Here is a 24,495-nt window from a genome sequence, read left to right on the forward strand (position 1 = left end):
ACGCACACTCACCTTGGGTCTTTAATGAATGTACATGCCAACCTTCGATGCGCTTTAGTAAAAACTGCTCCTCGGCCAACTAAGAGAGTTAATGAAAAACAGTTTCAGCCATTTCATTAACTCCCTTTGCAGCTAATGTAATAATAATGTATTTTGTTTTTGCAGCTCAGTACCATAACCTTGAAAGTTTACTGCATAGGCAGATGTAAATAATTATAAAAAATTGTAATTACTTTTTTTATGAAATTCTTTATGTTTACAATATTATTGGTTGTCTGGAGAGTTATGTACTTACTTCCCCTCTGTACAGTACTTATAAATATACACAATGGAATGTTTTTCTGGGTTGGTTTTGTTTTCCACGTTATACATAGTGAAGGGGGTACATTACTGACATTACAAATGCCCAAAAGGGTATGGGGGGGAGAAAAAGGTTGAAAACCCCCTGCTTTAGATCTTTAAATCTTCAGCAGAAAACCCTTATGGAAAGAGTCAACAGACTATATACATTTTAACCTCATGAATTTTTCACACTTTTCTGATATGCTTGTCACTATAAAGCCTGAGACCCAAAAGCAAGAACACTAAGTCATTCTGATGTCTTTAGCAAAATTTATACCTTCACTGGGAGTATTAAGAGTTTAACCATAAAGGTCTTCTCTAATTAGCTGATAAATACTATCCTGGACCTTGGGATTGCCATTTGCTAAGACCTAGCTCAGTCTCCATTAAGAATGGTTGATATGTGTGTTACTCCCATCTTTTAGCAACTCACTTTGTGGGTTAGAACACAACGAAAGCTCACAGACTGAAGGACTGCTTCTTCCCACTCACACAACTCTTCCAAGATGACTTGAGTGTGAGCCTTATGAGTAGAGCCTTTTCTCACTTGCCTGAGAATCGAGCCTCTTGTGACCTAGTTGATACTGCCAGAGGTAATAAGGACTCTGCCTCAATAATCTTTGCCACTTCTTGTAAGAGGTCTCCCTTGACATTGACTTTCAGTAAGGATTCCTCAGTACCAAAGAGAATAACATTTGGTGAAGAGATAGAAGAAATCTGAATTTTATCAGATGAGGACAAAAAGTGCCTCAGCGGCGTGGTCAGTATGGTGTTGGCCTGCCACCTCAGTGGCTGCAAGTTTGATTCTTGGACATTCTATTGAGGGGTTAGAGATGTGTACTTCTGGTGATAGAAGTTCACTCTCTTCGTGGTTCAGAAGTCATGTAAAGCCGTTGGCCCCATTGCTGAATAACCACTGGTTCCATGCAACATAAAAACACCCTACAAACAAACAAGATGAGGCTAAAGAGTATGTTTTTATGAGTGTTGTCATGGAATAGTGAAGCTTTTGGCCATGAGAGGCAGCCAGTATCTTCCCAGGGTGCTTCAGCACAACCTGAAAGCATTTCCCTGGGTTTTGAGCTTCTAACAGCCATTGCTCTTGCAGTTATTCTAGGTGATCTGAGGCCACAGTTAAACGGGAAAGGTACGAATGGACAATAAGCTCATGATAACATCTCAGAGTTTTTCCTCCCTTGATCTTGAAGGCATTACAATTGGACTGGTTGCTCCACTTCTACCTGTTAACCTCCCCCAGGTATGTATTGATGCCACCTGTTAACCTCCCTCAGGTACACACTGATGTTTTGGCTAGACATCCGTCTTCTTCCCTCCCATGGCTGTCAGTGGTAAATTTGCCGATAGAGACAGATGCTAGGAAGAAGCTTTTTCTTAGAGAAATGCTGATTATTGCTACCTGACTGGAGTGGATCCCGAGTACCACTAGTAAGTTAATGGAATATGCCAGAAAGAATTCTGAAGACCTGTCTAAAATTATGAGATTAAAGCAATTGGGTAGAGCTTCAGACCTAAACATTCACACCACATTAAATGACTTAGTCAATTTTAATAAAAGAGATGCAGTCCACAGAAGCATCTCTTACCAACATCCTGATAGCATCAGATTTTGAAAGCAGACAAACTTCATTCTCTTTCTACACAAGTTGATTTAGGAGATCAATTGAGTGTCTGTATACTTTTATACTTTGAGTGGAGACAAGTTTAAGTTGGTCTCTAGCCAACTGTCCCTGCAAGGACTTTTACAAGTCTCCAGCTTTTTCACATTCACAGTCTTGTCCGTTGTATAGGTCACCTGAAACCCAAGCTAAGAGGTCCAATCAGTCCATGCTAAATTCACCAGTAACCACTTTGAGGCAATGGGCGCCAACTTGGGAGAACGGGAACAAAAGTATGAGGAAGAGATGAAGTTTTCCTCCCCCTGCAGAACTGCTTGTATCTGTTGAAGGCTTCTCTCCAGAACGTCTGGCCTCATTGGGAGCAGATTTGCTTAGAACAGTGGGTGGTTCAGTCCTTGAGAATGGTTACAGACCACTGCGTCTGGAGACAAACCCCCTCTATCTCCAGTTCCATAAGTTGTCTGTGTCAGTAGCTGAAAGTCATAGACTGCCCCTGGCACAAGTGTCTGAGAGAAGAGATGTTGACCTTACTTAGCTCATCAGGTGAACTGAGGCATGCCAGAGCTTTGGTAAAGAAGTACCTCCCAGAACCCCATGAGATTTGTGTTATTTCAACTGCCTTTGCCTTTTAGAGACACATAAAAGTAGAAGCCATTCTCAATTTTGTTTCATGGACTTCATTAACTGTCATGCCTGCAGGACAAGTAGCATAACCTCCTGAAGGGAGCACAGCCCCTTTAGTCTCCTTCTCTTATTCGTAAATTTTCCTTCTATATGAGCACACTTCTCTGGGTTATTGTTTGCCAAAGTCTTGAAGAAGACAGTACAAACTATGGCCTTACTAACAAGGAGTCAGTCTAACTATCCACAAGAGTCCTACCCTCTTAAATAGCTATTACAGACAATACAGGGGAATGACTGGCAATAGTTTGTGGTGCTGGTGTTCCCAGATGTGCGACTGACGGAGGAGTGTATGTTTTCTTCTATTTCATCATACGGTACTTCAATTGGTGCCAACCACAAAGACAGGCTCATGTGAACTGGTGGGTTTGTATCTAGAAAATAAATTATTTTGTTTTCGCAATAAAATTTTTATATCTTTTTGCGGTTAACAAGAACCAAAACCTTTGAAGAACAAATCAGAGTAAATTAAACATAAAAACTTCAATTATTTCTCAACGCACCCTCATGAACATTGAAGGATAAGAGAATAAAGAGAAATAATGAACTGTGCTAAAGTACCAACCATCAGTGAATTTTTTTTTACTGCCCCTTATTAGCAATCGTTTCATTAATCAAGTCTTGCTAATTACAGCACTGGAAACAAAATAATTTAGATTCCAATATCTACCAACCTAATGCAGCAAAATGGACAGTTATAACAGTAATAGTATGTACTGTACAGTACATAATAAATCAACTTTGCCTTGTTATCAGATGCAATTTGTTGAAATTGAAGGTAACCTTAGGATCGTTTATTAGTTTATCAGAACATACAGGTAGCAAACTGAAAACTGTTTGCCTTTAATAGTAAGTGGGGCAATAATTTAAAGAATGGCATGACTTCATAATATGAAAGTGTGTGGGTAAGGTAGGACTCAACTGAATGAAAGTAATAGGATTGTATCTATGATAAATAATTGTTTTTAAACATTTTTATATGTTCATACAAATTGAAAATAACTTCTTTCTTAGAGAGATGCAAAATAGCTACGGGGGTAGCAAGGGGGGTGGTTAGTTTATGGAGCTTTAAGCTCACCAGCTTCAGCATCCAATAAACTGAAGATTGCTGTCAAGAATTTTGTTTAAGTATATGGTTTCTGTACATAATCTGGAATTATTTTAGTGACATCAGGAACCTTGCTAGATCTAAATGAGAAATTTCTAAATCATATCCATGGGTTTGCAGTGCTGATTCTTGTTAAAGCATTCATGGATGAGATTAGATAATTATATTTGAGTAATATCTCAATAAGAAATTGAGAAGGTTGATGACTACCTCCAGTGGACTATATCAGAGATATTGAAAGAATATTCTAATATATTCTTCATTAATTCTCTTTCTTGCACACCTGACAATACAGTATCAGCATTTCATCTTTCTTGAGATCCCCAAAGACCTCAATGAATTCTCACCACAAATGTATGTTCTTAGCCCTTTCCCTAAGGTTATTCTAACATTCCTCTCTTACGTCTCTCTTTATTGTTCTTAGCAATATGTATATTTCCCTAGGTCCACCCCAGCATTTCCTATCCTGGTTTAGTTCCCTCCTCTCCTGTGAATAAGCCCAATCCATTTCTATAGATAGTCCCAGATATTGATTCGTTTTACAGTATGTACTGGAATTAAAAGGTATTCTCTTGCTTGTGAAACCCCTCCAAGTACTCCTGTAAGTATAGTTGAACATTATTGTATTGGTTCTAAAAATTATGGAAAATATTTACACTAATGTCTGGCTCATTTTTTATACCACTAACTAATCTGGGCCATAATCATATTTGAGCACAAGACAGAAAGAGAAAGCAACAAATTGTCTTCTTCATTCTCCAAAAATAGTAATTCTTTCTTGGTCAAAAATGCTTTTAGAACAAATTAAGAAAAACATGCTGTTATAAAAATACAATAAACATGTGATTGAAATCTTGTTTGGTTTCATTTCTGTCTTTATGTGTGTGCATTATAGTCTAAGACTACATTTAAAGTGTACAATATAAGGTTGGAAAAGAATCCATGCAGTGAAATAAAAAAACCTTGAGTGGGCTGTAAAACATTTCTGAATGATATGAATTATAATTAAAAATATGATAGGTGAAAAGATTTTTATAATAATGAAGACGTATAAAGTGTATTTAAAATGTCCATTTCATAAAGGATAAAAGAAATTTAGTATTGTAATCTGAAGTAAAGTGTCAGGCAGCCTTAGGCAAAAATGACAAATTTTTTAAGTAATTTATATTTTTCCAAACATACAAATCTGAGGTCTTTACATGAGGAATTACCTTCATCACAAGTTGGAGCAGGCTACTCTAATACAAGATTATTTGGTAGATAACTACTAGTCGGAGGGAAGAACTGGTACCCTCACCACCTACCGAGTGACTAGAGGTGAGCAGCATATGTAAAGACCTCTGGTTTGTATGTTAGGAAAAATACAAATTACTTCAAAAACTTGTCATTTATTCCTACACTTATACAAACCGTCGGTCTTTATATGAGGAAGATTCACTGATTGGTGGGAGGATCTGAGTAAGTTTCACAATCGACCGGTGGTTTGCCTCACCTGGGTCTCTTCCTGGTCGTGAAATGCTGAGCAAAGGAAGAAGTCCCATGCCTCTGATCAGAGGAACAAAAAAATGTGCTCAACTGTCAGACTTCTAGGCTTTTCGAAGTAATGGATTCAAACAGCTACATTAGTTTAAAACGGATTGGAGGAATTCAATTCAAAAAGGCTTGGTTGGAACTCAATCTTGGACACAGTAATGCTAAGGTCTCCACACAGGTGAGTTTTGCTTGGCGAACTTTGCTCGATGTGACATCAGAAGTGCAGATGCAGCAGGAAAAGTTCTTATTTTCCCCACTTCTGACGTCACATTGAACACAGTTTGTCGAACCACTGTACTGCCTCTCTGAACCTGCTGATACGGGAGTCTAAGGGAAAGATTCACTACTGCTATATCTATCAGCATGGCCAGGTATGTTATCCTCTGCTTGGGTAGGAAGTCGGACTTCCTGAAATTTATCAAAATGCGTAGGCTGCGACAAAACTCAAGAAGGCGATCTCTGTTCTTTAGCAACTTTGAATGAGTGTTTGCCAGGACTAACTAATCGCCGAGATACCACAGATGATGTACAGTAATACCTCAATCTTACACGATTCGAGTTGCGTGAATTCACATTAGTGCGAACTTTTCATTAGAACATAACTAATTACCATACGCAAGTATTTCACAGACATGTGAACCCAAACACATTATTTTCGAATCCTGGAGAAACTTTGCAAAAGTGTTTGTTCAATCGTTTTTTTTATTTATAAGTTTTCAAGCTTTTAAGTGTCAATTAAGTAACATTAAATGATAAAAATAATAATTCTTTCTCTCTCTCTCTTTTACTGAGATGAGAGAATTTTTGTGTAGTTTGTACTATGTTTATTAATATCTTCAAATAATAATAATAATAATAATAATAATAATAATAATAATAATTGAATAATAATAATAATAATAAGAATAATAATAATATAACAGTAATTTGGGAGAGAGAGAGAGAGAGAGAGAGAGAGAGAGAGAGAGAGTTGGTATTAGTGAGAAGAAAGAGGGAAAAAGACAGTGCTTGTTGAAGAGAAAAAGAGAGTAAGAGAAAGGAGAGAGGTGGAGGAAGAGAGAGAGAGTAATGGGGGTGTTAGGTAGGAGAAAGATGGAAAAAGTGAGAGAGAGAGACAGAGAGGGAGAGAGCTGGTATCAGTGAGAAGACAGAGGGAAAGAGACAGTGATGGTTGGAGAGAGTAAGAGAAAGGAGCTTTCTCTTTGCATTGCGAGCATTGCGTGGTCGGGACAGCTAGTAATAATAATAATAATAATAATAATAATAATAATAATAATAATAATAATAATAATAATAATATAACTGTATAATGACAAAATCTTTCTTTTTAACTCCACCAGAAGCTCAGAGATAAGAGCTGTCAAATATGTCAAGTAATGTGACAGGAGGGAGAGGGTTGCCGATTAGTGATCAAGGATTTTTACTGATTCTCTCTCTGTCTCCATGCGTATGAAATCTGCACACATTCCTATACTGTAACAACCATTTATTTCTTTTTTAAGGGTAATGTATTCGGCTAACTGTTAAATGAAATTACAGTAACTTTAATTCCATTTAAAAGTTAGCTTAATACTTATGTAAAGACAATGCTTTTCTCTCTCTCTCTCTCTCTCTCTCTCTCTCTCTCTCTCTCTCTCTCTCTCTCTCTCTCTCTCTCTCTCTCTCTCGTTGTTAGTGACATAACTAAGAGTTGTATTAGTCCAAATAAAAAGCACGGTTTCTTCATGAAAAGGAATTTCAGAAGAAAGAGAAAGAGGGAGAGAGAATAAAGAATTTCTTAAAAATGGTTGAGAAGACTTCTAAAAATAGAGCAGTCGTTTGAAGGGGGAAAGAAGAGAGATATAGTGTACATATGTAATCTTCACACACTCCTATATTTTTACCAACCATTTATTTCGTTTTTAAGGGTAATGTATTAAGCTAACTTTTAAACGAAATTACAGTAACTTTAATTTCATTTAACAGTTAGCGTAATACTTAGGGAGCATGATTAGGGTCATATTTAGGCTGGGTATTCCTGCAAGGGCCTTAGAATTCTGGGGTTTCTTAGGTCACATAGAAAAAGTGCCAGCCTGGTCCAAAGGTTGGGCTGCAGTAACTCACAAAGACCCAGAGGTCTTTGCCACTGCGTGGTGGACGAGACAAGACAATCATTATTATCCGCCCTCCTTCTACCCACCGTGGCATCCACTTGCTCTTTGTTTATTGAAAAGAAAAGTGGAACCCAGCAACGGCCCTTTTCTTAAGGTCAGAACTGACTCAGGACAGGTGGAAGAAGTAGCTTAAACTAATGACTGGACTGCAGTAAGTTGTCTTACCCAGAAACAAGAGAATTCACTTGAGCCAGGACTGAATCAGCAAGCTTTGACTAAGGCAGTCCAAACAAAAGGTGCGGATTCCTTATGGGCTCCAACAAAAGCTTCCAGATCAAAAGCAAACATGTCATGGGAAGCCATGGTCTCTTCACTGAGATTGTTGTATTGATAAATCAGTCTGTCGGTCTCAACATAGGACCTCTGTAGTTTGGGGGTGTCTGTGTCTTTGGGGAGAGGACCTTCCAGTTCATCAAAGTCACGGTCCTCTCGATCCACTCTCTCTGCAGGAGAGAGACCCTTCTCAAACCCCCTGGCCCCTTCCCCACCACATGAGCGTACACTGATTCCGATCCCAGGAATAGACCAACTCTATGAGGGCTGATAGTCAGCTTAGTGGTCTGGTTAAACTGTTTTGATAATATTATGTGCCCATTGTCAGACCAGGGGTGTAAGTCCATGTGGAAGGGCTGCGATGAGAAGACACTTCCCAATCACCCGCCCGAGACCTGTCTGTCTCACAACTCCCAGTATAACCCCAGGAGGTTGAGGGAACAGGTGAGAGAGGCCTGGCACCCTTCACAGACCTGCCAGAGGTCAAGGTCTCTGCAGGAGAGGAAGGCCGTGGATGTTTGTCAACCTGTGGTGATGCTCATTTCTCAGGTCTGTGAGAACAAGTCCCGTCACACAAACATGAATGGAGGTTGTTCCTGGGAGAGTAAACATGCTCATACAAACATGCATAGAAGGTATCCTAAGGGGAGTAAGTCTGCTCACACGAACATGAGTGGAGACTGCCCCTGGTAGGATGATCAGGCAAGAGTGTGAGCTGTCCCAAAGATGTGCTGCAATTAATCCTCTTTGAGGCCGTGACCTCTATGTGCAAAGAAGACCGAATGAGAGACCTCCTCCATGCTTTTCCAGGTGAGCAAACTCGAATGTTAGCATCATCATCTTGGAACCCTGTTCTTTGAGCAGCCAAGTTGTGGCTCATAGGAGCCGTGCCTTGGGTCATTGAATTTACAGGGGGTGGGGCAATGCCTGCACGCCCTCACTCTGGACTGTGAGTGCTTACCGGAGCCTCGTGGGTCCTTTGGACCCCAGTGGAAGAACCTTCATTGGCACATGTTGGGGAGACCTTTGCACGCAGAACATCCAAGGCATGGGGGTGTGCAACAGATGACTTTGCTACACAGGGGTCTGAGAGACAGATAAGTTTCCAGGACGAATCCTTGGAACCCCATGCAGCTGAAGATTCCTTACCAGACCTAGGAGGTGACTTCCAGCATCCAGTATCAGTGCCTTGGGAGTCAGTGGCCACGAGAGACCCATGTACACAGACTACTTTTGGAAGCCACATTGTGGCTTACCTGAAATTGGACCCACGCACAGGTTGCCTGTCCAGAGACATGGGAGAACCAGCGAGAGATTCCATTGTATCTTCTGTGGCAGAGGACTGACTATGATAGGGACTACGTGCCTTCTGACAGTTGGGAGAGGCAACCTTCTCCTTCCAGTCTATCCACCAAACAAGACCTTTAGAAGGAGAAGAGGAGGAGGCAAGAACAGGAGATGAAGACAATGAAGATGAATGGCACCTCTTCTTTGACTTCCTTTTCTGATCACGCTTGTACTTCTTTATCAGTATACTTCCAGGAGAAGATCCTTAGGAGCAGAAGACGTTGCAGGGAGCTTAGATGTTGATGGAATCGGCGAGTGGTGGATGATCATGGGGGACCATGACCATAGTCGTGGTTCCTGTTGACACTGTTGTAATGGGAAAAATATTCCTTTAATTATTAGTGATTTATTTAGGAATTGATTCATCATCCTCCTCTAATATCTTTACACTACTGTTTTAAAAGTGATTGGAACTGTGAAATGTTTTCATTTCTGTTGTGGACGAGTGTGGCAGTGTAGCCAGTCCCTTGTTTTGTTTATCTTTCACTTTGAGTATGGGAGCGCTGCCCTGAATCTTTCGTCTGCATTTTGGTAACACTAACAACACATGTAAGGATCACGAATGCTCTCGTGTGAAAAGGACGCAACGGGTCCAGCCTTCAATTTGGCTATTTTACCAAATTATTAATACAAATGATTATCTATCCCTTGCAAGGGATCTAGTCCAGGGGATCTAGTCCAGGGATCTAGTCCAGGAGTTCTGAAGACTAGGTAAATTAATCAAGTCCAGGAGACTAGGCCTGGGAGAAATTTGGCATGATGTAATGAGTAATAAAGAAACAAGCTAAATACCAGGAATTTTCTTCAATACCCCTAAAATGGAAATCAGCACTTCAACTGCCTCCCAGTGGGAAGACATCACCTGGCCTCATCAATAGTAAGACCCATACACACACATACACACAAGGAATATCATGTAATAGCAGGTAGGACAGGCCTACCCTATTTTCCAGGCAGCATAAACGTCAGTCTTCATACCCACCATACAGTACTATTCTCCGACCCGTGTCTCCAGGCAAGAAGACTGACATAAGTGTATATGTATACAAATAATATTATTATTCTCGTATGTTAATGTCGTGGTGAAGGAAAAATCCTCCTTCGACACTGTAACTGAGGCCAAAGTCTCAGTTAATGATACAGGGTGGCAGGAGGTAACTTGAAAGCACCAGGGTGTGCAATAAGACCCCGCACCAAGGGCTCCCTGGGAAGACCTAGAGAAGGCCAAAGATCCCTAAGGTCTTTAAACGTCTTCTTGATCGCCCCTAAACCTTAAAAAGATGGGTTAGAAGGGACTCCCTCCCTTTGCTCTGAGAGGAATGCTAGCCTCAGAGCAAACATTAGAAGCCCTCAAGATATCGTGATAGGCTCCTGCCCTCCCATGTGAACTTCCTGTTGACGAAGCAATGGGAAAATGAGGGGGAGTGACCTCTCCCCTAGAAGAGGTAGTTGCACTGGAAGGGAGGGAACTGCCCAAAGTCTCAGGGGGAGACTGCCCCTCCAAAGACAGATGGGAAGCCTTCTTTTTGTATCTAATCTTCATAGCGAAAAGCAACCACTGCTCCATGGACCAATTACGAAACTAGTCACAAGAATCTTTGATAGGGCACTCGTGTTTGCAACGTTTAGTACAAACTAAGTGTGAGTCAACATCAAAGGAGGAAAGGTACAAGTAGTTGCTTCGCTTGCAAAAGTTTATATGATTCTTGGGTTTGGGTATCCATGACCAAAGACCAAGAAAAAGAAACCAAGCAAAATATTCACAAAAAAAGCACACTATGACAACAGAAAACTGGGGGGAAAAACCAGAGCTGAAGCAAGACATAGAATAACTGGCTGACATTGGGCAGAAGAGCGAAGTAAGTCTATCTCTGAACAAGGCTATTAAGCAAGTGAATGCATCACTCAGCAGCGGGAGGTGGTAGAGACATAAATCAACGAGAAATATATGAGAAATATAGTAACTCAGAATGTGAATTAATAGAGGTATAATTTGAATTTGAAAAATTAGTGAACATTATAGACCCCCTAATAATACTAAAGAGTTTGATGCAGTAATAGAAAAAATGGATGCTATATGTAGAAATCACAAAGATTGGAATATACTCCTATCCGGAGACTTTAACTTTCCTTTTGTAGAATGGAAAGAACGAATAGTAGATTGTGGTTGTATTTATACATATAAAAAAAGAGAGTAATAGTAGTGCAGAAGATAAGAGGCAATTCGAAAAGCTATTAGATATGTACTAGAACACAACATTCAAAAAATAAATCACCTGCTAACAAGAAAGGATAATACTTTAGATCTAGTATTTGTGAATGGGATGAATTATGTTAAAGAAATAATAGTGTATAATACGAGTATTTTCGACCATAATGTCATAGAATTAACAGTCTGTTCCAAAGCAAGTGAAAACATAGATAAGCAAGAGATGAAAAAGTGGGAAGGACATGGAAAATACAATTCTATAGCAAGAATATAAAATGGTCAGAAATAAATGAAGAATTAAACAAAGATTGGGAAAACATATTCGTAAGTGATGATATACAGGTAAATACGGGTATATTATATGAAATATTAGAGAAAATAGTGGCTAAGTATATATCAAAAGAAGAAAAGTAAACATCAGTCATCCATACAGAAGGATCTTGTTTCAGAAAATCAGAAAGTGGAAAAAAGGTCTTGCAAAAGAAAAGAATGCATGGAAAGTGATGGAACTAAAAAGTAAGATAGAAAATGCAGAACAAAAGATTATACAATCAAAAGAAAAAGAAGAAAAGACCCTAGAAAATATCAAGCAAAACCCTAAACTGTTGTACTCATATGTGAAAAAGATGAATAAAAGAAGAGTAGAAATAGGCCCTCTAAGAAATAAAGGGAGATTAACGAATGAAAAAAGGAAATATGCAACATATTAGCAGAAAGATATGAGATAATTTACCCCCTAGAATTGATAATGAAGATAATGATACAGAAATAAGAGATGAAAATAGTGAATATTTATCAGACATAGATATCAATGAAGCTAATATTTTGCGGGCTATTAATGAAATTAAAAATGGATCAGTAGCTGGACCAGATGGTGTCCCTGCCATTTTGTTAAAGAAAGTAGTTCATTCTATCGCAAAGCCGCTTGCAATATTAAGGCAAAGTGTAGATACAGGCAAGATTTATGATGAGCATACATTACCCCTACTTTCAAGTGGATCAAGACTAGAGGCAAGTAATTATAGGCCTGTGAGTCTAACATCACATATTATGAAAGTGTATGAAAGGGTAATGAAGAAAAATATTATGAAACTTTTAACAAAAAATAATTTGTTTAATATAGGACAACATGGTTTTGTACCCGGAAAAAGTACACAAACCCAACTGTTGTAAATATATGATAAACAGAAAAGAAACAGACGTGGTTTACCTAGTCTTTGCAAAAGCTTTTGATAAGGTACTCTATAATATATTAGCGAAGAAAATTAGAAAACATAATATAGTGGACAAAGTAGGAAGATGGATAAAAGAATTTTTACAAAACAGAAAACAAATGGTGATTGCAAACAATGAGAAATCGGATGAAGGTAATGTAATATCCAGTGTGCCAGAAGGTACGGTGTTAGCTGCATTGCTATTTGTTATTATGATTGCAGACATAGACAGTAAAGTTAAGGACTCGATAGTGAGTAGTTTTGCCGATGACATAAGAATAAGTAGAGAAATTACTTGTGATGAAGATAGGAACTCGCTACAAAGAGACCTTAACAAAATATATGAATGGGCGAGGTAAATAGGATGGCATTTAACTCTTAAGAAATTTGAAACAATAAATTATGGAGATAAAGAAGGAATCCTATATGCATATTGGGGACCTAATAACAAAACAATCACAAATAAGGAAGCAGTTAAAGACCTTGGTGTGATGTTGAATATGAACATGTTATGCAATGATCAAATAGCTATACTATTGGCAAAATGCAAAGCAAAAATGGGAATGTTGTTATGGGACTTCAAAACAAGAAAAGCCGAACACATGATTACGTTTTATAAAACGTATGTACGTAGTCCACTTGAATATTGCAATATGATATGGTACCCACACTACCAAACGGATATTGCACAAATAGAGCATGTACTTGACTACTGGGAAAGACTACAATTTTTAAAATTATATAGTCTAGAAAGGAGAAGAGAACGCTACATGATGTACAGGCATGGAAACAGATAGAAGGAATTGCCAAAAACATGGAGCTAAAAATATCAGCCAAAAATATACCAGGAAAACTAAGGAAAGCACACAGGACATTAATCCACCACGCACCAGCATCAACAATGCAGTCTATTCAATGCGTTGCCAGCTCATCTGAGGAACATATAAGGAGTGAGCATAGATGTTTTCAAGAATAAGCTCCACAAATGTCTAAGCTGCATCCCAGACCATCCAAGATTGGAAGATGCAAAATATACCGGAAGATGCATTAGCAATTCTCTGGTAGATATTAGAGGTGCCTTACACTGAGGGACCTGGGGAAACCCGAACGAGCTGTAAGGTCTGTACAGAGGGTACCCCCCGCCCCAACCATCAATAGTTAACAACCTTGATTTACGTGCATGGTATTAGAATAGCCTGCTCCAGCTCGTGCTGAACTTAATTCCTCATATAAAGACCAACAGTTTGTGTAAGTGTAGGAATAACCAGATTTTGAAAAATGCCAATTTTTCTCTTTGTTCAATGACCTGGACAGATGCAGGCAAAAAGGCAGATACGTGAAAAACTAATGTACGAAGGTATTTAGACAGTGGGCTGGATTGGATTGTAATACAAAATTTAGGAGACAACACATTTACATTCCTAAAAGTACCAAATACACTAGATGTTGTGCTTTTCATTTAATAACAGTTGATGGGAAGGCTTTCCACTTTGGTTGTCTAGCTGATGGAAGCAGATGTTTTTTCAAGTACATGTTTGCTGGGCCTGAAGTAAATCTCCCAGAAGTACTTGACATGTACTTGTAAAAGTGACAGTCTCTAACCTTTCATAGCATATGCAGATAATCGTTATTCCTCTGTCAGGTATACGCATACCATAAAATAATTCCATGGATTGGAAATATATCCCTCCCATGGAACCACCTATACAATGGGAAGTGTGTTCTGGAAGACAGTACTAAATAGATTCTTCCTGCTTAGGAGTCTCACCCATCTATGAGTTATGGTTGATCTTGGTGGCAGTTCAACTTCTATCTGCTGCGGGTAACTAGTCATAATGTTACTAGAAAAATAACAGGTCTGCAATTCATGTGAGCGGACTTGTACTGAACTTCCTGTATACATAACTCAAAAACTGCATCTTACGTCTTAGATCAGATTCTGGGAGTAAGTCACAACTCCAGGATGCAGGTTTCGATTAACAGGTGACATATTATTAGTTTTAATTCTATAGCAGATGTCACAGTAAACAGCTCCCACACTATATTCTTCAAATAGAAATTCTTTCCTTTAAAATACTGACTGATCTACCACTGAGAAAGTTAGTTCTGAGTCTTATCTGTATTATCTCATGTCTACCATTTCATGATCACCACTCACTGTTTGCAGCTGAAAGCAACTGAAGCTCTATTTGAAGACATACTGTAGTCCATGAAAGCAAAATAATAATAGTACAACTGCATTAAGAAAAAAAAAGGAAACCAAAGTCTGTCCAACAACTCAAAAGAACTGGCATAAATGGACAACACAGAAAAAACTATTATGATTTTTGCTTTCCTTAACACAACACACACCACCCATTGCAGTTCTCTCTTCTTCACTCAACACTGAAAAGGTCAACACACACATCTGCTCTGACCGTTTTGAAGGTGAAAAGTGCTCATTCGGTTCGATTAGTTAGTACAAGTTACTGGAAAAGTAATAGTGAATGAAAAGTACTTACTTTAAGCAAAACCCCAGTAAAATCATCATACACAAAATTTAAGGTTAATTGTAAATGATGAATAACTAAAAGATCACTAAACTACACTAAAGTCACATGTGCAAGCAAAGACCAATCTCAAACCCTCAGCACAACTATGGCCAAATCCTCTCAGATTACTAGTACATACAACTGTTATCATTACGGTTATTAGTACAACTACTGTATACAATATTCTATAAGCATTTTTTCATTCACAAGCAATCTAAGAAGTAAAACTTTATCTAGTGAAAAGACAAAGACCGAAAACAACCTATCTAGTTTCTAGTACTTAGAGTTTTATAATGTGTTCATATATTTTGTTTTGGCTTCTAAAAACAAGGTTTTACACATTATACTTGTTCCTCAGTGTGATGATGCATAAAATAATCCACACAGAGCTTCCTGATTCTCTAACTTTTTTAAGCAAAGCCATCTGATTCACATACATTACTCAAAAACATGAAAGAGTTGATCTATCTAGTTCTAGTAATAAGCTGGTGCACTGCTGTACTAGTATCTGTCTTACACTCACGGCTTATGGGTAATACCTACAACATTTATACTGATTAGCAAGACCTATCAAGATTAACCCATCGTCATATATAATCATAAGCTAGAAAACATTCCCAAGCTGTCACGATTGATACTGGGATATCAACAAGGTTCCACTGTACTATGTATGCACAATACGAACCAGTGCCTTTACACACCCTTATCCCCAAGGCCGAGGCTAACAGAGTGAGACCTGTGACCATAGCCATAGTCGAATGCACTCTGGTACTGACTAGATGTTTTTGATCCATAGTCGAAGGCTGATTTGTAGCTAAATGCCGAATTGTAATCAAAGGCTCCTGTGTGCTGCGGTACTTCTTGTTCCTTTGGCTCCTCAGTTGGAACCAGGCTATACTTCGCGTATGAAACCATGACTAACTGAAAGAAACAGATAAGAGAGGAAATTAGAATTTTTAAACCCTTTCCAACTTATTTTAATGTGAACAAGACACCCAAATGAAATATGTATGTATAATTGACACAAAATACAGAAATCACAATATCACACACTATGTTCCTGAGAATTCACTCCTATAGAACTTGAACGTAGTTCAAATCCATTACAGTAAAAGTCCCATTCCTTGAGCTCTATGGAACTGAACGCAATCCTCAAACACTGGAAATGTCCACATTAGCAGATTGCCTCTGTCTAGTTAGTCCATATCTTTTTGGTCAACCATGAGCAGTTTATATAATCATGTATCACTCTCAACGCTAGTCTACATATTTATACAGATAGCAATAGTTTTATCATTAAAATACAAACTCCAGTTTTACGGTTCCCATCACTTGATTTTTCATAAAATATATTACTTCAATAACCATCCATTTACTTCAGTAACATTGACATATAAACAGATGGGTGATTAGAAAAATGATAGGTTACTATTGGGAGAGCCCGGGTAGTAAAGGATCCTGCAATAGACAACCTCAATTGGCAAGGGATTATCAACCTCCAGTTCCTTTTTCACAGGATCATCAACCTCCAAAATTTCAGTCTCACCTGCCAGAGATTCTTTTATAATATTGGCTATGGAGATGTGTTGCTGGTGAAGTATGATCAACAGATAAGGAAGCTTTCATCAGCTCTTCTAACATGTCATAAATGGTTGTCTGCAGCTTCTCCTTTAGTCTGGATGTCACGGAACATCACTTTAGTAGCTCTGTTGCAGATAGAACAGCCATCAGTGAATCAAAGGACTGTTCAGATGCCCCCTGACGCAACCTTTTCAGATGGTCCACTCGTGGTCTTGCCATACTGTTCTTTGGCGTCCTAACTGTCCTTTTAGTAGCTAATTCCATTGTATTAGTAAAACCTGAGATGAACTTGATGCCCGTTTGTTTCACTAGTGCATCATCACCATCCTATTATACACCCGCTAAACATCCCGCTCTGTGAGCTTCCTTGGGACGTAGATATATGAGGCATCTCGAGTCATGTGTAACATTTAGTAATAGAATAGTATAATGGCCACATTCACCAGATCTGTTAATTTAAATTTCTTGATTTCCTGATATATCTGGGGGTAGATCTAGGGTATTTAACCGCGGCGGCCTAGACTATGGCAGTTGCAGTTTTTCTATGCAGTTTTACCTACTGAACAAGAATTTTAAGTAATGTTTATTCGGACGACTGTAATCAACACCCCAGGGGCCAGTACTAAACACGGCAAAATACAGTGGACGCCCCAATCCCTAGTGGATGTCGTATCCGCGGTTACGTTCCTTGCAGTCCGTGCGGACTGCTTCTGTAGAAATACCTATCTGGGTAAACTTTTCACTGAAATCACGTGAAAATCCAAATAAGAACTGAAATGAAAAATTGATCGCATCCAAGTCTGTAAAGGGGAAGAAATGTTTGAGGCTAAACCATAACTAAGCAAAGGATAAGAAATTCATCTCATACATATGTGTTCGTCGAAGTCAGATTCTGTTAAAGTTGAGACACACCCAGCTTTAATCTTTTAATGCGATGTTAATTTTTAATCTACTATTCACATTCACCATCTATGGAAAAACAGCGATCATGCAGTGAAGTTATAAACGTCTCAGTTTCCCCAATATTTTTGGATTTGATTTCTGAGCAGACATATTATGAGAATATGAAAAGAAAAGGATATTAAGAATTTCACATTAAGGCTTAGAACTCATGTCAAGGGAATAATATATTCAGCACTCAAACTCTTGCACTACAATGAAGCACAGGCGAAACTGCGGGGGAGAACGTGCCCCCCCCCCCACACAGGTGCCATTTTGAGTTCATGAAACTTGTGGTAAAAGCCTAAGCTTAATTTTTATGTTACTAATGTTAAAGTTTTCTATATATCAAGTAGTTTGGCTGTTTTTTATACGAAGATAAGTCGAGTTTTACTATATTAACTGTAAGAAATAAATCAATTTTCTTTCTTTTATATAAAAACGTGATTCACAAATTGATAGGCTTAAATATTTTAAAACAACCTTAATATCTTTCCATATGACTTGAAAAAAAAAAAGAATAAGTATTATAATTTATACATGCCCAGTGCCCCCAAATTCAGCTGTGGCACTCAGGTGTCCCCCCCCCCCCCCCCCATTAATACTAGTTTTGCACGCCTATGCAATGAAGGAAAAATATGATCTCACCTCATACATGTATAGTAACTGTCGGAACAGATACCTTTACTATGCCTGAAATATGCATCCGAGGCTGGAATTCACCAGAAACAGTTTCATTATGCCATTACAAGCTTTGAAATCCCATAGGCATCCATCAGAGAAGGAGCATTGCTCTGTAACCTTTATCTCGGTATTTCTACAGAAGCACTCCGCACGGACTGCAAGTAACGTAACCGCGGATACGACATTCACTAGGGATTGGGCCGTCCAATGTATTTCGCCGTGTTTAGTACTGGACCCTGGTGGTTAACTACAGTCGTCCGAATAAATATTACTTAAAATTCTTGTTCAGTAAGTGAAACTACATAGAAAAACCGCAGCTGCCATAGTCTAGGCCGCCGCGGATAAGTACTCTAGATATACCTTTATTTCATCAGAAAACATTTGTACCTTCTATAAGTTAGCAACAATATGTCCAATAAGCTACGCATAGTATACAACACTTAGTCTTCATCTCGGATACCTTCACCTACGTTGCTCTCTGATGGGGGTTGCTTGAAAGTCCCTCAAACAAAATAAACAGCTCTTCCACTTGCATTTCAGTATGGAGGAGGTTAGAAGGGCTCACACTGTACTTCATTTATTGCTTCCTACTAACACCACCCTCAAGTTTCAGTTGAAAGTAGCTGGCATGGGATTAAAATTTCTTTGTGACCGTTTAGCGTTTATGATATACGTCAACTTAACTACCTAGCAATCCAACGAAAAACAGGCTTGTATGTTCGTTCTGCTCAATACGAATTGTGTGACATGATGCTGTTATTACGAGAGGGCTTAGCAAGTTAACAGTAGAGGCAAAATAATTCTCGTCAAGCTGCCCAGTTTATTACGAAGTTCTGCCGAATCACACTCAGCTGTTAAAGTATTTATTGTGTTGCCTCTGCGTATGATACCTTTATCTACCACCTGCAAATGTACTACTATTGGATTCTTGAGATCTCCCGTATTTTATTTGCTTTGTTCCTTAATACGATGTATTCTTAAACGAGTTTTACTGTCTTATCAAAGCAAGTAATATTTATTTATTTTGTCATGTTTGAGTTAGTAGTCACTATTCTTGAGAAATTTGGTAATTACCGATTTCCTCGTGTATCACTACCACCACATTTACTGCCATACATGTATTTGTATTCTATCTAAACTGCATGTTATCCATGTTATTTGTAAATCTTATAATCTGGTTATAATTTTGCCTATGTGTGTATTGTGGCCTAGGAATACAATTAAATAACCCTTTTCAGTTGATTGGTTATTGCCTCTGGTCAGTAAAATAATAGCATCTATAGCTGGCTCACTTAAGGTAGATTCTTGTGCGAGTCCTATCCCTACGAGACATTTGTTTGGCGGCCGCTGATTGGCTGGGAGCTGCCTTCCTCCTCGTACCAGCCAATCAGCGGCCGCCAAACAGATGTCTCGTAAGCCTGGGGCTCATCCAAGAATCCACCTAAAGTGATCCAGCTATAGCAAGTCAGATAAATGCCATTAGCAGTTTAAGCCCAAAGAAGTAAACAATGCTAAATTCTTATGTCGCTATTTAACAAACGATTCAACTTTAGCGCACCTAATTTTATCCCATCAGTATATTAAATGAGGTCCTTCAAAAGTAAAATTTGGAAGATGGAAGTAGTGATGACGATGATTACCATCTAATATCAGGTTACAACAGGTGAAAATGAATGATTATCATATTATGTTTTTTTAGGTTTTATTTGCCTGTGAAGCTCTTGTTTCTTTCGCTTCTAAATTCTCATTTTCAGGCCTTTCCGTTTCCTTTATCCGTCAATCTCCACATGAGGTGTCTACTGAACTACAGATTCAACAGCGATGGTGAAAGAGGGAAACTGTTCTGAACTTTTCCTTTGTTTCCTTTTATATTAAGCATAACTAATCTAGTTTTCACGTCGGGAGTCAATTCTTCGGAACCCATTTCTTGAATAGGTAGGCAATTGCCTTCTGGAAATCTCACTCTCTCCTCACTATCTCCTTTTCTTTATTGTTCCTTCTAGTTCCCAAATTATCCTTATTACTTATTTGTTATTCCCCAGTTTCTTGACTCCACTTTTCACGTATCATATTTTAAAAATAATTTGTATTTTTACTAGGCATACAGATGAGAGCCTTTTATGTAGAAGGGCTTTTCAGCACGAGCTGGCAATGGTCTTGGAAGCTAGATAACGAGGCAGTTCATTAAAGGTAAGTGTGGGAACTCCTAAGTTACTCCTCCCACTCACCTGCTGCTACGAGTCAATACTTTTTTCTCAAGGCGTCAGTTTGTTTGTTTGTTTGTATGGTGCTTTAACGTTGCATGGAACCAGTGGTTATTCAGCAACGGGACCAACGGCTTTACGTGACTTCCGAACCACGTCGAGAGTGAACTTCTATCACCAGAAATACACATCTCTCACTCCTCAATGGAATGGCCGAGAATCGAACCCGCGACCACCGAGGTGGAACGCCAACACCATACCAACCACGCCACTGAGGCGCTTCTCAAGGCGTCAGGGACTGCGGGGTGGTTGATGTTGGAATACGATGAAAGGCTCTGGTTAGTAAACTAGGGAATATTCAATATAAAAGTTTGATATTTGTTCCTACGGGAGTGCAAACCACCGACTTTCTTGTCGGAGGATAACTTGAGGTGGGAAAATGGTCTAAATAAAACTGACTTACATTACCTCACCACTCAGAAATATCATGTTCCCGGTCATGAAAATGAGCAAGGGACCAATGATTCATGTGACCCCCATATTATCTGGCATAGTGATGTAATGTTGACAGGGGCCTAAGCCAGAGCAAGAGGTGTTTGAAGTCTCACATAAAAAAAGAAAAAAAAAAACATAACTTGAAAAATCATGTTATACTCTCAAGTGAAGGCTGCCATATGTCCCAGACAGCCATTATCTAGGTCAGACATAAAGAATGTGCTCTTGACCTCAGTTGTTTTCTTTGTTTAGAATTTTAGTTCCTTGGTTATTGACCACTGATTGACTACCGTTCATTACTGATATGGCAGCGTACTCGGGCAATTTTTTTTTTCTATACCTTTCCCTGGCTTTATGGACACACAAAAGTATTTTCCCTAAATCTTTAACAACTAACCTGTTGCCCGTTTCATTTGTAACATACTCAAATGCTGCCCTAACTCCTGCTATTACAAGCTCTTCCGTTTTCATTTTAGACGTATTTATGTTCGATATTTCTTCGATTTTATCGAACGTTTTATATTGCTATATTCTTTTGCCCTGTCGTACTTAACACCGATATTATATTGTTTATCCACTTGCTGTGATGTCACTCCAAATCAATCAGGATAGCTGAATGAAACTGTAGCCTAAAAAATCGGAAATTCGGGCTGGTACCCCATGGCCGGTGTACGTGTTTATATCACGTCTCCAGACGTTTTTATTATATGGTGGCTGTATAACACTTTTGTATGTGTAATTTATGTGTAATTCTATCATCTTACACTTATAAGTGAACACGACTAAAATTATTCGTAAAACATCATAAAAAAAACTTGGCCAAACTAACGATAACCCAACAGCGTTGCAAGTAGCAGCTTTTATAAATCACCTTTAAAAAGAGGGTTAGGATAATAGTACTTTAACTAACAATAAGGCATCATTATGAACGGTGCACATCTTCTAAAAAATATTGCACCAGATGCCGTGTGATACTGGTTGTACGGGAAAGGACCAGTGCAGACGACGCAATCACATTCATGAGTTGCCTCAATAGGAACTAAACAGCTGATAGTCGTACTTCAGGAGAAACTCTCACATCAGATAGCCGGTGGTACTAAATTAAAGTGTATGATATTGGACTGAAATCCTCAGAACATTCAAGGATAAATTTATGAGTCAAGAAACGTCTTGTAAATGTTGAGAAAATATAAAGGTAATAGGCAAGAGTGGACAATGCAATAAAAACATTACCGAAGGCATATTGATGAGCGCGAATCTGTCCATAATTTAAATATATTCCACATCAAGGCATGTTTCTTTCATTCACGTATTCACAAATTTAAAGCATTGATTAAAATTATTTTGGACACTTTTTTCCTGTGATAACTTTCAGCAATTATATTTACAGTTTTAATATTATGATTAATACTAGGCATTACACAGAAGACAGAAACCTTTTTCACTCCTTCACGAAAATCAACTCATTTTATGCACAGTAGTTGATCGATCGAGCAATATAAGAATTTATATATATATATATGTATATATTATATAGATATAATATATATATATATCTATATATATATATATTATATTATATATATATGTGTGTGTGTGTGTGTGTGTGTGTGTGTGTGTGTGTGTGTGTGTGTGTGTGTGTAACTGAATCACGAAAATTAGGAACGTGATAAATCCATAAATAAAGGTATATGCCACGAGGGAAAATAAACAACGGAGTATCAGCGAGATCTTCGATGTTCAAACGTCCTTTACTTAGCAGATGAACTGACTTACATGAAGAAATGACAATACACGAAAGGTCATATAACTGACAGATAGGGATTATAAAGAGATTATTACCTAGAATCCGACACACCTGGAAGATGAGTAACCTTCCCAAACAAGCAAAAACATGGGTACAATTAAAAGTTTAAGACAATCTGCTCAGACACAAGGACAAGACAATTAAGGGATTATTATAGGTGACAGCTATTCAGAACTTTGGTAAACAAAAACATATTCACAATACATATTAAACATACATGTACAACGAAGATATCTCTAAAGCAACTAATTTTTATTTAAGTCTGTAATTATATCTTTGAGGTCATTCCTAAATATGTTACAAATACAAGGGTCTAAATGAAACAGGCCACGACTAATATTGAAATTACAATGAGAAGTAAGTTGTATTAAAGTAGATTCTAAAAGATTTCATGATAAGACATCTTTTGACCTTGCAATTACTGAACTACCAACCCAATTTATTCGGTGGTTGTTTTCACTTAAATGAATGAATATTGCATTAGATGTTTGCCCAGTTTTTACAGAATATTTATGCTGGCTTAAACTTACTTCTAAGCCCTTGCTCGACTGTCCGAGATAAAATGAGGGACAATCCATACATGGAATTTTATATATTATGTTGTTGTTTCTCTGGAGCCACCCCCCAGATGCTGAAGCCTTGCCGAGGATGGGGGGCTTAGGGTACACCAGCTGGGCCCTGATGCCTGGTGGGAACTGTTTTCTCACCGGGCCTTGGTGCCCAGCTGTTGATCCAACTAAATAAGTCAGCCTTTTTCCTCCTACTAAAAACATTTAATCTTTCTGCCTTCCTCCCCCTATAAGGTATGGATTCTGTGATGATGACTGTTGGCTTGGTTTTGGACATGATTTAGTCTAAATCTTGGGATTTGAAGGAGGGTGAGGATGGACGGCATGCCACCTCACCTGTAGAACTCTAGTACCTGACGTGGTCGAGCGAGGGGAAAGTTTAATGTCAAACCCTATCCTCAGTGCCGGGTCTGCTCTTGACGGACATCATGACGCCTTAGCACTGGAGGAAGGGTGTATATCTGGTAATTACCCCTAGGACAACCCTAATTAAAGGGATGACCCGTCCTCTAAGTGTGGCTCCATGGTGGGTATGGGGAATATCTGGATGAATTCAGTTTTTACGTTATATGGCAACCACCCCTATCTCAGCTGATGACCCTATGCTTTTGTCAAGGGACTTGCCCACGCAACCCGAACTTCAATCTTTCATGGTCGGTCCCCATGATCAATGTAGTACCCCTGGGCTGAATGACAGACGAACATGACGACCCAAAGCAATGCGAGTAGATATACGGCCAGGAAATCTCAACAAAAAGCATCTGGCTCCAGTATTGTCACACTGGAACCATTTGCTATGAAGAGAAATAAAAAGTATGAAACAGCTCCTGGGGTCTTTGTACCCAATTCTTTTAATAAATACCTGAATTTAAAGCTTGAAAGTGACAATATAGATATTTTTCAAGTAAACAGGGAAATAGTGAAATGTTGTGGCCTACAGCCAAAAATAACACCTCAAAATGGAAATATGCTTCTAGTAGAAAGCATCTCCCCAGAGGAAAGCATTAAGTTGATGGGATTGTCAAACCTTGCGGGAGTTACGGTTGAGTGCACTCCCCACTCCAGCCTGAACTCCAGCAAGGGCTTGATTTATGCCCCTCAGTTGATGGCTTTCTCTGAGGAGAAACTTTTAACAGAATTAAAAGACCAGGGTGTAATAAAGGTGGACAGGATGACGAAGAAGGTTGA

The 24,495-nt window shown here is 38.7% G+C and overlaps 1 protein-coding gene across 3 annotated transcripts in view; it reads right to left on the reverse strand.

Moving 5' to 3' along the window:
- Window positions 1-24,495, reverse strand: part of LOC135202574 (stomatin-like protein 1) — a 453,302-nt gene that overhangs the window by 291,903 nt on the left and 136,904 nt on the right. For 2 of the 3 annotated variants that reach the window (XM_064232073.1, XM_064232075.1), the window contains one exon: window positions 15,730-15,949. In XM_064232073.1, the coding sequence (XP_064088143.1) occupies window positions 15,730-15,943 (214 nt within the window). In that variant the 5' untranslated portion in view covers window positions 15,944-15,949. The remainder of the gene's footprint in view (window positions 1-15,729; window positions 15,950-24,495) is intronic. The other variant, XM_064232076.1, reaches the window with a different exon arrangement.

Source organism: Macrobrachium nipponense, chromosome 30 (assembly GCF_015104395.2).
Source record: "Macrobrachium nipponense isolate FS-2020 chromosome 30, ASM1510439v2, whole genome shotgun sequence".
Taxonomy (NCBI): Eukaryota; Metazoa; Arthropoda; class Malacostraca; order Decapoda; family Palaemonidae; genus Macrobrachium; species Macrobrachium nipponense.